Here is a 15,568-nt window from a genome sequence, read left to right as displayed (position 1 = left end):
GATTTGATCACGGATACCCTTGTCACAGAACAGCAAGTGATTTACGAAATAATCAAACAAACAAACAAACGAACAGGAATAATCACTATTTCATACAAAAAAGGCTACAATGGTTGAAAAGAAGAAGGGAAAGCCCGTTGTGGATTTAATAGCCGGCGGTGTTGCCGGCTGTATGGAAGCGTTAACATGTCATCCATTAGGTGAGTAGAAATCAACAGATCAAGGGTTCATTTTAGGTTGATTCTCGTACATAACAGGAAGGGAATGATTTGAATGGGTTTACAGGTTTCAGGGTTCCAATTTTATTTTGTGGAGTTTCTCTGTTAGATGATTGGGGTACTCTGGATTACAGGATGTGTTATCTAGCAACAGAGAATTACAAATCAGACAGCATAGCTAGCAAGCATTACTCGTAACTGAGTACTCTCGCTTCCCCATTCCTGAAGTTTATGCTTATCAATTTCGGATCAGGAGGCGACGGACTGGTCCAGAACACGTGGGATGCGGACGACTATGAGCAACCAGATCCCGGAGAATGCAATGCCCACAGATTGCCATGCAGCCGTGTACGCTATCAGCTGCGGTGCTGTTCTACGATCCCTGCCTTCGGCAGCAGCTCGGCAGTACTTCGGCAGCTGCATTCTCCCCTGAAAATCAGCCCGGATCACCGAGACCACAGACACCGCCTGTTTCACGAGAACCCCTGGAACCGTAAACAAACCGACTCGAGCGAAGCGAGAGGAGCCACGGGGTCTGGGGCAGAGCCCCAGCCGCCAGAGGCAGACCCCTCAACCCCATTGATTTGTACTAACCGAGAGAAAAGACACTATTAAAGTGCGAATGCAGTTGAAAAGACGGGAAGTGGGCCCTGATGGAAAGAAAGTCAAGCCCGTGGGATTCATTCGAACGGGTATTCGCATTGTTCAGAAAGAAACGCCGCTCGGTCTTTATAAGGGACTTGGAGCTGTTATTGCTGGAATCACGCCGAAGATGGCCATTCGATTTTCGACGTATGAGTATTTAAAGGAGAAATTGACACCCGTTGATAAACCCATTTCCACGCTGAACACGTTTGTAGCAGGTGTGGGTGCCGGTCTGACTGAAGCTGTACTGATTGTGAATCCTACTGAGGTTGTTAAGATCCGACTCCAAGCCCAAGCACATTCGCTTGTCGACCCAGTGACAGGACCTAAATACAGAAATGCTGCCCACTGTGTATATACAGTGATTCGCGAGGAAGGAATCGGTGCTATGTATAGAGGAGTGGTGCTAACAGCAGCACGACAGGCCAGTAACCAAGGTGTTAACTTCACAGTCTACTCTGGACTCAAAGCCAAACTTCAAGAATTACAGCCAGAATACCAGATGCTGCCATCATGGCAAACATCCATTATCGGACTGATTTCCGGTGCTTTAGGACCACTTTCCAACGCACCTCTCGATACAATCAAGACCCGAATGCAAAGAGAAGGCGGCCATTCCACCGAAAGCGGACTGGCCAGATTCACCCGAATTGCTAAACAACTCATCCAACAAGAAGGAACTGCTGCTCTGTACCGCGGTATCACACCCCGTATCATGAGAGTGGCACCTGGCCAGGCCGTTACCTTCACCATCTACGAAATGGCCCGCGGCCAGCTCAACAAAATCCCCATCTTCAACCAGACTCCCGCGTGATCTGGGTTCTTTAGTTACGACAAAAAACAAAATTTTGCATTGCTGTAGACTCTCTGGTGCCTGGATTGTGCCTCCGGCGGCTGGGGCGCTGCCCCAGACCCCGTTGTGCTCGCTTCGCGAGCGTTTCTGGGACTCCCCTACTTCGACTCGAGCGCAGCGAGAGGAGCCACGGGGTCTGGGGCAGAGCCCCAGCCGCCGGAGGCATCCACACCCGGTCGTAAAAGTGAATAATATACAATTAGCGTCTGCCAGGGCGTTTTGGACGAGCGAATCCGCCGGAACGGGGGGTGGATGAGGTGCTGCTGGTTTCTGAGGACTCGGGGTACAACTCGTCGTTAAGCTGGGTGTGGGAGATGTCGGAACCGTCAGTGGCCTCGACGACTTTGATCACGTCTACGTGTGTTCGAGCAAAGGATACGACCGACTCGCGGTTTGATGCGTATACCATTCGTTCTTTGATTTTGGATCCGCTGGGGCAGGTGTAGATGAAGACGATTTTGTCGGTTTCTCCTGTGGGACTCGCGTGTTTATAAATGGTATATTGTGGTTTGGAGCCGTCGATAAACTGGTCCCCGAGTTTGTCAGCGTGGACTGCGGAGAGGGGTTTTCCGACAATGACCGACTCTCGGTCCATATCAACATGCAAACCAAGAGCACTGCCTGGCTCTGCAGAATGCAATTGTTTGAATGCTTCGTGAACCGCATCGTCCACGGCTAACGACAAACCTGTACCACTGCGGGAGCTTCCACTGAGCTGGATTCGGTGGATCTCGTTTTTCCGCTCTCCGGTTCCGATCATCTGGTCAACTTCGCGATGTAGCACCTCCTGTAAAGACCGCTCTTCTTCGGTCATTGGAGCCGTAGCTTGTTCATGCTTGACATGAGCATTCCAACCTGAACTGCTCACTTCAGAAAGGTCGGTCCAAAACAAGCTGGTAGCGAATCTCTGTGTACCACCTAGCTCTCTATATATAGTATTGCTGCTCGATGCATAAAGCATTTTACTTCGAACTGGGGCAGCATCGGGTACAAAGGAAATGAAAACAAACTTGGCATCAGGACCATTTTGCTTGACAGCTACGTAATTAGCCTCTTTGGCGTTCAATTGGCGCTGAATGCCATCAAAGTCGTCTTCAAACCTGTCACTCTGTTTGGGGATGACTTTTCCAGGTTCACATGATTCTGCCAAGTTAGCCATTGTCCACTAACCGTTACAAGATTTTTTTTCATTTGCCAATTCTAACTGTCTATTATATTTTAATAGTCTTCGCAATTGGCTCGATTACTCACCTTTATTGATTTCCAATACAATAGCTCGGGCTCCGTCATTCGAGACAAAGTCTTGAAACGCCTTTTCTAATGAAGAAGATACTGACTAGTTAGTTCTAGAAAATTGGGGTGTTACCGGGGATAGTGGACAATGGAGTTTAGAGCTGGCTTGGTAATTGGTTCCTTGGCTAGTATTGACGATTTTGACCAGCTCACCTGATGTTCAATGCTGGACACAATTGACTGATAGTGAGAACTCAATTGAAAGTCGTAGTACAGCATTGACTCAAATTCCATTGGCTCCATAACACACTAGCATTTGTATATTATCACTACTTACCTTGAATACCCGATTGATTCGACATTGTTAGTATGTTAATAAACAGATGAGTAGCTCTCGTAGTCCATCTGTTGGTCTTATATGCGTTATCTTCACCCTTGCCCTTATCCGTATGAGCGGTTGTAATGACTCCATCTCTGGTTCATATATATTTATCAGGGATACAATTAAGGGACAGATAAATTGATTTGAATCGAGTAGATATAGTGTTGGCTAGAAAGTTTAGGAACCAAAAGTTACTGGAAGACTATTAAGAACAGAAGCGGTAGGGAAGGAGGAAGAGCGAGACAGGGCAAGAAGAGAAATGTGAATATAAAATATCTCGGCTTAAAAGAAGGTAGGTTTTGGTAAGTGAATCGATTTATTTAAAATAGTATTGTTGTCATAGTAAACTAAGACATTGTATTGTATATAAATTCAAGCCTGCATCTGATATCCTTATCCAGAGATTCGTACCTTATCAATCGTCGATCAATGCAGGAAAAACCCAATATGGTTTGCCAGGGGCACCATGTAATTTAACAGTTTTACAGACAATTATAATTAATTTAAGCTTGCAGTATGCAAAACGTGATTCTGATACTATCTTTCTTGTGTTGTTCTCTGTACTTTCGGTAGATGCTAAACAGTTCATAAAATGAATTCGGGTTGTCGAGTAAGATGTTTGGAATAAGTCTGTCTGTATATATTCCGAATAGTCTCTGTCCTCTTTCTCTTGATACGTTTGGTAATTCTGGAGCTAGGCTATCTGAAGAATGAAATTGGGAAGATCAAATAGATAAAGCAGCAGGAACGTCATCATAACGTTTAAGTGGATTGCGACAATTAAGGTTCTTATAATTTTTAGCAAGTGGGTCTTCACGTGTTCTATTATCGATAACGAAAGCAGGAATATGTATATGAGCCAGCTTTTCAAGAAAAGCTAATAGAAAAGTAACTGTGACTTGATAATTCAGATTTCCTTGGCGTGTAGCTTACTCACAAACCCGTAATATGCAAAATCGTTTGGTTCGCTTATTTCGACCATACTCAAGAATACGTTCAACTACTGCTAAGAGGTACTTTCAGTACTTTCACCACTAATCCTGCTCTGTTCTTCGCAATACTCACAACACATAAGTCAGCATATAATAATCTTAGGCTCCGACGAAACCAAGAGAGGAACCACCGGTTTTGGACTGAGTCCACAGCCCGAGATCTTCAGAAATAAACGTAATACATCTAACAAATAAATAATTAAAACAGAATAAAGGCTAATCACTGTCTTCATCTTCAAAAACACGAGTTCTTTTAGCAACTTTGATACGCTCTTCAACTGCCAATAACGGTCTACGAATGGTTACAGGCTTGACATCGGCGGTCAAAATATCGCTAAACACTGTGGATGCATCATGCTTTTTGGTCTGATAAAAAGAGGGCAGTTTTTTCACTGGCAAAGATTTAGGAAGCTCGTGATCCTGTTTTGATGTAGACTCAACAGACTCAACATTTTTGTTACTCATTTCTTGGCCTCCTTCTTTTTCTTCTCCTTCTCCTTCTTTTCTAACTCTCTTCTTGTACCTTTAAGAAGTTCCAGATGACCCACACGAGAAGCTAGTAATTTCTCAGTAGCAGATGTCAGAGCAGCAGAGTGCTTTTTAGCGATTTTCTTGTCTTCTACAGCCCCTCTCTTCTTTGGAGCAATTTGTTTTGGGGCAGCTTTTTTGGGATTTTTGCTATGTTTGGACACTTTGCCAGACTTAGTAGGGCCCAAAGAAGACGACTTCTTGAGAGCTGTTTGGACCATTAGAGTAGAATGACACCGCGTTAAAAATGTATATAAGGAAAGTAGAGTTCAGCTCAAGCTGTTTGGATTGCAGCACAAAAATATCTAACAAACCTTTAACACCAACAGCAGGAAAAGGAACTACAGCTGATGATCGACACACTTATTTTTTATAGTGATCGGCTTCTTCTTAAAAGATAACAGCCGTACCCATGTACAAAAAAAATTTAGATTGGGTTCAGCAGGAGATGCAGGAAGACCCAGTCATAGTCCAGATGCAGACTGACTGATTGGAAGGGGCTTTCTTCTTTCTTTCGTTTCTCGATTTGTTCTTTCGTTTCATCGAACAGTTTGGTAATACCAACACCGATTGAGTCTGAAAACAATGTGAGTATAGGATTTGAGACGGCTCTAATCAGGAACTTGACCTGGGACTTTATTGACTGTTAGGTTTGATCCCTGGTGACATAGGATTTGTGGGTTGGGACCATGGGCGGAAACAATTCTCTCGTTCCTATCCTTCCTTTGAAACTTTCTGTTTCTTCTATGGGATGGATTATTCTGTAGGAGGATTATAGATTTTATTTTGATTTGTGAAAAAATTGTCAGCTGATAAGTCTGTGACTTCCTTTTGTCACTGTCTTGACAGGGTCTAACAACTATAGTGCCGTACAAGATGATGTTAACATTGCCTGGTCCAGTGGCTTACTCGCCTTTCAGAGTCAGTGGACTGATTAATAACATCAATACAGCGGTCAATTCGTCGGCAGTCATCGGTTTGAGAACTGTCTATGTTCATTATGTTTCAGTGAAAGATGGATCAGATCTTGCTAAGAACAACGAAAAGCTGACTGTTCTCAATTCGTTGCTTGAATACGACTCGAAGCCTGATGTAAATGAACCATTAACCAAGGTATTAGTTGATGCCATTACCAGTGAGAACCAACAGATCCCCGATAATGCTTATTTGTTGAGAGTGGTTCCTAGAAAGGGCACTATTTCTCCTTGGAGCTCTAAAGCCACCAATATCTTACATAACTGTGGTTTGGTAGACGATGTCGAGCGAGTCGAAAGAGGTTTGGCTTTGATTATTCAAGTTCGCAAGGGATTCCCCTTGGATGAACATCTCAAGTCTGGTGTTTTCCTTGATTTCATCTACGACAGAATGACCCAGTCTATCTTGGAAAGAATCCCCGAAAAGGCTGATTTCTTTGCTACTCATGAACCTAAGCCATTAGTCTCAGTTCCTCGAAATGGCATTGCTGCTGCTAACAAATCTCTTGGTTTGGCTCTGGATCAGCCCGAAATCGACTATCTGACTTCATCTTTCCCTAACAGAGATCCTACTGACGTTGAATTGTTCATGTTCGCACAGGTAAACTCTGAACACTGTCGTCATAAGATCTTTAATGCTGACTGGAAAATCGATGGCGAGGCCAAGCCTTACTCCCTTTTCAAGATGATTAGAAACACTCATGAAAAGAACCCTAAATACACCATCTCGGCTTACTCGGATAATGCCTCTGTCCTTGAGGGTCATGAAGCAACCTACTATGCCCCTGATCCCAAAACCAAGGAGTATCAGCAAATAAAGGAAACTGTACACTTTTTGACCAAGGTGGAGACTCACAACCACCCTACTGCCGTGTCTCCTTTCCCTGGTGCCGCTACTGGTTCCGGTGGTGAAATCAGAGATGAAGGTGCTGTTGGTAGAGGTTCCAAGTCAAAGGCTGGTTTATCTGGTTACTCAGTTTCTGATTTGTTGATTCCTGATTTCAAGCAACCTTGGGAGTTGGATGTTGGCAAGCCTGCCCATATTTCAAGTCCTTTGGACATTATGTTGGAAGCTCCAATTGGATCGGCTGCTTTCAACAACGAGTTTGGTCGTCCTGCTATTGGCGGTTACTTCCGTACTTTGACCACTTCTGTGACCAATGCTGCTGGCAAGCAAGAGATTCGTGGTTTCCACAAGCCCATTATGCTTGCTGGTGGTATGGGTTCTATTCGTCCCCAATTCGCTCTCAAGAACCGCAAAATCACTCCTGGTGCTGCTTTGATTGTTCTTGGTGGTCCCTCTATGCTTATTGGTCTGGGTGGTGGTGCTGCTTCTTCCGTCTCGTCTGGTGAGGGAAGTGTTGACTTGGACTTTGCCTCTGTTCAAAGAGGAAACCCCGAGATGCAACGTCGTGCCCAAATGGTCATCGATGCCTGTGTTGCTCTTGATGGAGCAAACCCAATTCAGTCGATTCACGATGTAGGTGCTGGTGGTTTATCCAATGCCTTGACTGAATTGGTTCATGATAACGACCTAGGTGCTAGATTCGAGCTTAGAGACGTTCCCAATGTTGAACCTGGAATGTCTCCTATGGAAATCTGGTGTTGTGAAGCTCAAGAGCGTTATGTTTTGGGTGTCTCTCCATCTGACTTGGATACCTTCAAGGCCATTTGTGAGCGTGAACGTGCTATTTATGCCGTTGTTGGTTATGCCACTAGTGAACAGCGACTTGTATTGCACGACAGACTCCTTGACTGTACTCCTATTGATATGGAAATGTCTGTTTTGTTTGGTAAACCACCCAAGCTCAGCAGAGTTGCCACTACCAGACAATTGAAATTAGAGCACTTTGAGACCTCAAGTATTTCTATCAAGGATGCTGCTGATAGGGTATTAAAACTTCCTGCTGTTGGCTCCAAGTCATTTTTGATTACTATTGGTGATAGATCAGTAACTGGTTTGATTGCCCGTGAACAAATGGTTGGCCCTTGGCAAGTACCTGTCGCCGATGTTGCTGTTACTATTACTTCACACGGTGCTGGAATCCATACTGGTGAGGCATTTGGTATCGGTGAACGTCCTACTGTGGCCCTTATTAATGCTGGTGCTTCTGCCAAACTTTCAGTTGCTGAGTCGCTTCTCAATATCTTTGCTTCTGATACTACTTTGGAGCGCATCCGACTTTCTGCTAACTGGATGGCTGCTCCTGCCCATGAGGGTGAAGGTGCCGCTTTGTACGAAGCTGTCCAGGCTATTGGTTTGGATCTATGTCCAGAGCTCGGTATTGCAATCCCTGTCGGTAAAGATTCCATGTCTATGAAGATGAAGTGGGATAAGAAGGAGGTAACATCGCCAATGTCAGTTGTCATTACTGCTTTCGGCCCTGTCAATGATGTGCGTCGCACTTGGACTCCTCAATTGGAGAGAATTGAAGGCTCCAAATTGGTCCTTGTAGACCTCGGTGCTGGAAAGAATAGATTGGGCGGTTCTGCTGTTGCTCAAGTCTATGGACAAATTGGTAATGAGGCTCCTGATGTGGATGCCAAATTGTTGAAATCATTCCTCCATGCATTGGAGACTTTACACAAGAAAGATGATCTTGTATTGGCATATCATGATAGATCTGATGGTGGTCTTCTTGTCACTGCTTTGGAAATGGCTTTTGCCGGTCGTGTCGGTCTCCACCTTGATGTTGAAGATCCTAGTAGCGACCTGGTTGCTTCTTTGTTCAATGAAGAACTCGGTGCTGTATTCCAGGTTGTTGATGTCGAAGGTTTCAAGGCTGTTCTGCTTGAAGCTGGTGTTCCAGAGTCTGTCATTTCGGTTGTTGGTACTGTAAAGTCTGCTAAAGACCAAGCTATCTCCCTCAGATTCAATGGCCAGCCTGCATGGGAGGAATCTCGTGCTGCTCTCCAACAAACCTGGTCTTTGACCTCATACAAAATGCAGAGACTTAGAGATAATCCAAAGGCTGCTGACCAGGAATTTAGTAATATTGCTGACAATTCCGACCCAGGTTTGTCTTTTAAGCTCACATTTGAAAACACACCTATTCCCGCCAATCTTCTTACTCATAAGCCTAAGGTTGCTATTTTACGTGAACAAGGTGTTAATGGTCATGTTGAAATGGCCTATGCTATGCAACAAGCTGGTTTCACCCCCATTGATGTACACATGTCCGATTTGATGTCGAAACAAGTGTCTCTGAATGAATTTGTGGGTTTTGCTGCTTGTGGTGGATTTTCTTATGGTGATGTTCTTGGTGCAGGTGCCGGATGGGCTAAATCTGTTCTTTTCCACGATAATCTCAAGAAGGAGTTCTCGCACTTTTTCAACGACAGAAAGGATACCTTTGCTATCGGTGTCTGCAACGGTTGTCAGTTCTTATCTAGAATCAAATCGCTTTTGCCAGGAGCTGATAACTGGCCCTCTTTTGAGCGTAACTTGTCAGAGCAATACGAGGCTCGTACCGTTGTTGTCGAGATTGTTGACGACAGTGCTCCTGGTACCGAACCTAGTATCTTCCTCAACTCTATGCGTGGATCCAGATTCCCTGTCGCTGTTGCCCATGGTGAAGGTTATGCCTCGTTCGATAGTGAGGACCATTTGAAGAAATTTTCTCACGATAACCTTGCTGTTGTTCGATACGTTGACAACTATGGAAAGGTCACTGAAAAGTATCCATTTAATCCCAACGGATCTCCCGAAGGTATTACCGGTATTCGCACACCTAATGGTCGTGTCTTGGCCATGATGCCCCATCCCGAACGTGTTGTTATCAAGGAAGCCAACTCGTGGTACCCCAAGGATCTCGACTTTGAGGACGGTCCATGGTTAAGACTGTTCCGCAACGCCAGACAATGGGTTAATTAGTCTGCTGTTGTATAAATAGAAACAGATAAAAAAGCAACTAACATGTAATTTCTATGCGTAATAATATAAAAACTGTACAACTTGTGTCGGTGTCATCCACCAACCGTCCTTATTCCGTTTTACTGAGACTCGTGCTTGGTTTGGGAGTTATATCGCTTGTCCTGGTAACAACACGACTCCACCGTCGGCGTCGATAAGTATTTGTTTTTTGGCCATCCTCAGCATCATAGACCCATTTTTCATCGTGATCGATAAAAATCCTAGATTGCAATAAGTAGTGATTGTCTACCCACTCCTGGGGGTCATAGTCCCGCTCCCAGGCATCAGTTTCGAAATTCCAGTCCATAGGAGGTAAGACGCTTTCAATCTTATTTGGTAATTGACCATCTGGAAGCGACTCACATGGCTCCTTCATATGAGCGTATGGAGAACCCCAAAATACAGATTGTTGCCAGCAACTTTCTACTACATCAAATTTCTGAATTTCAAATATCTGCACCTCTTTCGAAATGAGTTCAGACTCTTCCTTAAACCTGAAATTTCTTGGAACGTCCAGCCTTGGAATTTTTATCTCGAAATATCGGCTGAGATCTGTGCTATCTGGTAACTTTTCCATGGCAGATTTTTTGAATTCAGCCAAAAATAATTCCATATTTCTGTGGATCCCAACATTTTTTAAGTAGGAGGTTCCCATGGCCACCCAACCACCTGATAAAAAGATATATCTCCACTGAATATACGTAAATAAGAAGGGACTACTGAAATAAATAATCGCTGTCGAGAATAGTATTGCAACGTAAATAACACTGGACCATTCTTCGTTGGTGAAGTACGCAAATGTAGAAAGCCAATCGACTGTTTTATCGAACAGTTTTACGGCATCTCCTATAGCGTACTGGGTATCTAAAACATTAGCCAAAAATTCTGGTGAGAATTGAGACACCGGTTTCGGTATAACTGGATCGTGAAGTGGTGGACCCGAGAAGGGCATGGAATGCATATCAGCAAGCGAGCCCGACCGTGGTCCTGGGTGAACTGCAATATATGCCGGTGCCATAATGCCCAGTAAAAGATATACAAATGGACAAAGAATAAATAGACGAGGATGTAAACAGGCAAACGAATAAACAATCAGGTATGACAAAGTTCCGCTGGGGTTTTTCCACTCCAAAATAGCTTGTATATCGTACCGCATCTCGTAAACAATACCACATCTTGACTGAAAGTCGTTGTAATTTCTAAAGGTGATAGGCAATGACAATGGAGCCAAGTTTGCTTGATATCTCCCTCGGTTCGTAGTCAAATCTTGTGTGGCACTACCGGCCCAAGACTCAAAAAGCATTTCTAAAACCTTCTCAGGCTTAATAGGATTTAACCAATTAGATGTACTAGCAGATGCCATTGATAGCAAACTACTGCGTGGTCGCTCCGAGCTATTGGACTTTTCATTATTGGTGATGGGCAATGAACGAAGTGATTCGATAGGATCACCTTTTCTAGTCAATAAAGTTCCTTCAGTTGATCCAGTCTTGGCAATTACTGGTGACACAACTGCAGAGGCTGTACCGAGATTCCTAGTTGCCGGAACTATTCCAATTGAACCATCGTCTTGTACTTCTGGCTTCACCATATCTATTCCGATATCCGTATTCTCCGCATTGGCCTGTGTATCAGAATCGCTCTTAAAAAGAGACTCATCATCTCTAGCTGATTGTGATGAATTGGGGCTTGTATTTATGAAATTATTCCATAGACTTGACAATGTATCGCTTAATGGCTTCTCGTCTTGGCTGTTAGAAACCATTGCGATCCACTAGAAATGGCCTACCCATTCGCATCAGCCTTTGACAGTCCTTTATTTTAGATCCTTTTAGGTATTGAAGCTTTCACTAGCTATTTACTGATTAAATCACAGTCTATATATTCATAGACTTGACTTGAATATTTTGTTGATTTGTGTGCTGTGTTTATTCGGACCCTTAATAGAGATCTTCAATAGACGGACGCATCTTATAATGTCAGTGATCCAGGTAAGGCTGGCGAAGTGATGCTGGGGGATATGGCAATTGATGGTCACGAGAGGTCCTTTTCCATGTCAATTATAAAAATTTCCACAATTCGAGTTCCAGGAATTGTTTTTATCTATAAATAAAGTGGATTTAAAGAATTCTAAATGAAGAAGCGAGAGGTGACTTGGAGCAATGTCTGAGGACCCTGCATGAGAACCGTTTAACTTTGCATGTTTGTGGAGATCACCTTAACGGCATGATACCGGGATATTTTTCACAAACAACTTGATTCGTGAACAAAGGATGCAGTTTTCAGGAATATCTAGGCTTAAAATGTGCAATGAGAGTCTCTGTTGAGTCGTAAGAGCTATGCTAGACATTATAGACGCCTAAAGTTCAGCTATATCTTTCCTTAATTCTACTTCACACTCAACTGATCACTTATCTGAATACTGTTTTTCAGTTTCACACTAGTTGACAATTTAGCTGTCTGCCTATCTGCTGCCACACTACTTAGTTTTGAGAAAAAGGTTTATGAATTAAAAACAAAACTTACCTGAGTTGAATTAAATCACGTGACTATCGTCATTTATTGGTGAACTAATATCTCATGTTCGACTTGCTAATGTTAATGGCAGGCAGAAATGTCCGAGTTCGAAGAGGACGATGAGAACGATCTCTTCGTTCGGCAGGAGAACGACTTTTATCAGAGCCAGAGTCTGATAGAGGCAGTTGAAAACGAAAGAAATGGCACTACTGTTGAAGGATACACCTATGATGGTACCAATCTTTCGCAAGCTGAGACACCCTCGCATGAGAGCAAGGGTCCAACAAATGGGCTCAAGACTACCACTACAACTTCTGGAAACCATATAATTACACTCCATGAAACTGAACATGAGTCGGCAACTTTAAGAGACGATATATATAACAGTGAAGAGCTGTTCAAGTCAGTTGTGCTATCCACGCCACTATCATTTCAGAAAACAATTATTCGTGATATGCTCGCAGATGACGCTTTATTAGTACTTGGTAGAGGTCTGGGACTTCACCTTATAGCGGCTAATATACTTCATGCTTTAGATGTAGCAGGTACGACTACTGCTAAATCAATTGCGGATGAATCAACCATTGAAAATGGTACCAGACAAAGCAGATCAAGTCTTGTACTACTAATAGGAACCAATGATATTGAAAATTCTCGGATATCTCAAGAATTGTGGCAATTATCACAATTGGCTGACCCATTGACTAGCTGCCATAGGGGCTTGACGATAGTGAGTAATGAAACGACAACTTTAAACCAGCGTGAGAAGTTGTATAAAAGAGGCGGCATATTCTCCGTAAGATATCAAGCACTGGTTGTTGATATGCTCTCAGGAGCAATTGACTGCTCAAAAGTCACTGGAATAGTCGCATTCGATTCTGATAGGAGAGTCGATAAGCACTATTTGGAGTGGGTTATTCGACTCTATAGATCAAAAAACACAAGAGGATTTATCAAAGCTCTGACAGAAAATCCCGAAGGATTTGGTACAAGTGGTACCCTACAGCCGCTAGCAGCCAAATTGAAAAATTTGTCTATTAAGAGGGTTTTACTATGGCCGAGATATCATATAGAAGTTACCGACTCATTGCTACAAACAGGTCGGGGCAGAAAACGCAACGAAATCATTGAGATTCAGGTAGAGAAGTCAGAGGCTGTACGAAGAATTCAAACGGCAATTATGGACAGTATAGAGTCCTGTATAAGTAGGATTAAGAGGACAACCGCGTCAATAAAGGTGATTAGTACAGAGGAGTGGAACCTTGATAATGCACTCTCTATGAAACTTTCTCGGCAAGTCAGATTTGAACTTCGCCCTTATTGGCATTTATTGTCATACGACGCTCGTCATGCTGTGGGTGATCTGGCAGTTCTTGAACAGCTGTTGGATGATGTGTTATCACTAGATAGTGTAGCATTTTTGCAACGCTTGATTGAGATATCAAAATCAGCTACAAAATCCACTAGGGATGTTTCGCAATGGCTTCTTGAAGATGCTGGTTCAATGCTATTTCAGCTTGCAAAGGAAAGAGTATACGGTAAAAAATCCAAGGATTCTACTAGACCAGCTATTATAGAAGAACTACCTAAATGGTACCATTTGATGAATATCTTGGAGGAGATTTCTGCTGAGAAAAGTAACAGCAACCCCGATGAAACAGGAGGGCCGGTTCTTATTATGTGCAAAGAAAAAAGAACAGTTACGCAGCTCAAGGCATATATAGACACCGTTGGCAAAGCGAAGAACGAACCTCAAAACGATAACGAAAGTATCCCGCCCGGACAAATTTATATGAAAGAACGTTTACAATTTTATATCGATTTGAATAAGATGTTACTTCAGAAACGGAGGAGCTGTGCTCCACGTGGCGAAAATCTAACTGGGGTGGCTAGTACTGGAGAGAGCGCAACGAACACTGGCAATGATTCAACTTCATCTAATCGAGCCCCTTTCTCACGTAATAAACGTCGTCGAGTAAGAGGAGGGTCGGTCGTTGCATCGGCTGCTGGTAGATCGGTGTCCCCGTCTTTGTCGCTTCCTGAATTTGAAGAGACCATTGCTGAAGACACCCCTATTGACGCAGATGGACTTGATGACGATATAATGAGATTAATTTCTCAGGATCATGTTGAAGAAGATAAGGATATTCTTCACATTAGCGAAGTATTCTCTCGGTTACAGGTCATGGACAGTGGTCAGCTGGTTGTTATTCAGCAATACGATCGATTCAACGATGATTCTATGCTGGCAGAGCTTCGGCCCTCGTATATCATCATGTATGAACCAGATACGTCTTTCTTCCGGAGAATAGAGGTCACACGGGCATCAAATCCTGATCGACAGATCAAGGCATACTTTATGTTTCACAAAGAATCGGTCGAAGAGCAACGATTCTTGTCAGAGATCCGTCGAGAAAAGGACGCCTTCACACGTCTAATTCGAGAAAAGGCTAATATGGCCATACATTTGGAAACGGAAAAAGATACTGCGGCACGACTTACGAACAATAGTACTCTTTTGCGAAACTTTAGTACCAGGATAGCCGGTGGTGGGCAACTAGGCTTTAATACGAACAAACCACGTGTTGTGGTAGATGTCCGTGAACTAAAAGCTCCGTTACCCGCAGTTCTGGATTTCAATAATGTAGAGGTTGTGCCAATGACATTGACTGTTGGAGATTATATTCTTTCTCCAGAGATTTGCGTTGAACGTAAGTCAATTACCGATTTTATTCAAAGTATGAAAAGTGGCCGTCTTCATGAACAGTGTACAGCCATGTGTCGCTACTATGAGTTTCCTGCCGTTCTGATTGAGTTTGATGACCTCGACTCTTTCTCATTCAACTCAGTGGGTAATTCTGGACCACAACCAAGATCTATGGGGACGGCAGACATCGATCGCTTTTTGAGCGAGAACGATTCGCTTCGCACACAAATATCACTACTTATTTTGCAACATCCCAAACTCAGTCTGTTGTGGTCACCGAGTCCTAATGATAGTGCAGAAATATTTGCCAGGTTAAAAAATGAGCGCGACGAACCTGATCCAGCACTTTGTGCTCGAATTGGGGTGAGTGGAGGCGGCAACTCAATCGACTACAACATAGCTGCTATAGACACATTGCTAGCTATGCCAGGTATAACCACTAATAACTATGCCTTGATCACCCGCAAGGTGCCAAACATACGTACGTTATGCTCCATGTCAGAAGAGGACATATCTGCCATAATTGGTAAGGAAGCAGCAGCAAAGCTGTACAGGTTTTTTAATGAGACCGTCCAGTGAAGCACTTATTTATACTTTCGTGTACTT

General features: G+C 43.5%; 6 protein-coding genes across 6 annotated transcripts; 3 read left to right on the top strand and 3 right to left on the bottom strand.

The window, feature by feature from the left end:
• Positions 1-840: 840 nt before the first annotated feature.
• SFC1 (Sfc1p) lies at positions 841-1,677 on the top strand (the record flags this gene model as incomplete). Its single annotated transcript, XM_018881733.1, has 1 exon — positions 841-1,677. The coding sequence occupies one exon, from the start codon at positions 841-843 to the stop codon at positions 1,675-1,677; it is 837 nt and encodes a 278-aa protein (XP_018736182.1).
• Positions 1,678-1,915: 238 nt separating this feature from the next.
• On the bottom strand, positions 1,916-2,875 carry TWF1 (Twf1p; the record flags this gene model as incomplete). Its single annotated transcript, XM_018881732.1, has 1 exon — positions 1,916-2,875. The coding sequence occupies one exon, from the start codon at positions 2,873-2,875 to the stop codon at positions 1,916-1,918; it is 960 nt and encodes a 319-aa protein (XP_018736181.1).
• Positions 2,876-4,784: 1,909 nt separating this feature from the next.
• AWJ20_4646 (uncharacterized protein) lies at positions 4,785-5,072 on the bottom strand (the record flags this gene model as incomplete). Its single annotated transcript, XM_018881731.1, has 1 exon — positions 4,785-5,072. One exon carries the CDS (start codon positions 5,070-5,072, stop codon positions 4,785-4,787), a length of 288 nt encoding a protein of 95 aa, XP_018736180.1.
• Positions 5,073-5,727: 655 nt separating this feature from the next.
• On the top strand, positions 5,728-9,699 carry ADE6 (phosphoribosylformylglycinamidine synthase; the record flags this gene model as incomplete). The annotated part of the gene is made up of 1 exon (XM_018881730.1): positions 5,728-9,699. The coding sequence occupies one exon, from the start codon at positions 5,728-5,730 to the stop codon at positions 9,697-9,699; it is 3,972 nt and encodes a 1,323-aa protein (XP_018736179.1).
• Positions 9,700-9,808: 109 nt separating this feature from the next.
• On the bottom strand, positions 9,809-11,503 carry PEX29 (Pex29p; the record flags this gene model as incomplete). Its single annotated transcript, XM_018881729.1, has 1 exon — positions 9,809-11,503. The coding sequence occupies one exon, from the start codon at positions 11,501-11,503 to the stop codon at positions 9,809-9,811; it is 1,695 nt and encodes a 564-aa protein (XP_018736178.1).
• An 849-nt stretch (positions 11,504-12,352) lies between these two features.
• On the top strand, positions 12,353-15,541 carry RAD1 (ssDNA endodeoxyribonuclease RAD1; the record flags this gene model as incomplete). Its single annotated transcript, XM_018881728.1, has 1 exon — positions 12,353-15,541. The coding sequence occupies one exon, from the start codon at positions 12,353-12,355 to the stop codon at positions 15,539-15,541; it is 3,189 nt and encodes a 1,062-aa protein (XP_018736177.1).
• Positions 15,542-15,568: the final 27 nt, after the last annotated feature.

Source organism: Sugiyamaella lignohabitans, chromosome D, assembly GCF_001640025.1.
Source record: "Sugiyamaella lignohabitans strain CBS 10342 chromosome D, complete sequence".
Classification (NCBI taxonomy): domain Eukaryota; kingdom Fungi; phylum Ascomycota; class Dipodascomycetes; order Dipodascales; family Trichomonascaceae; genus Sugiyamaella; species Sugiyamaella lignohabitans.
This window is presented reverse-complemented; position numbering and strand designations above follow the sequence as displayed.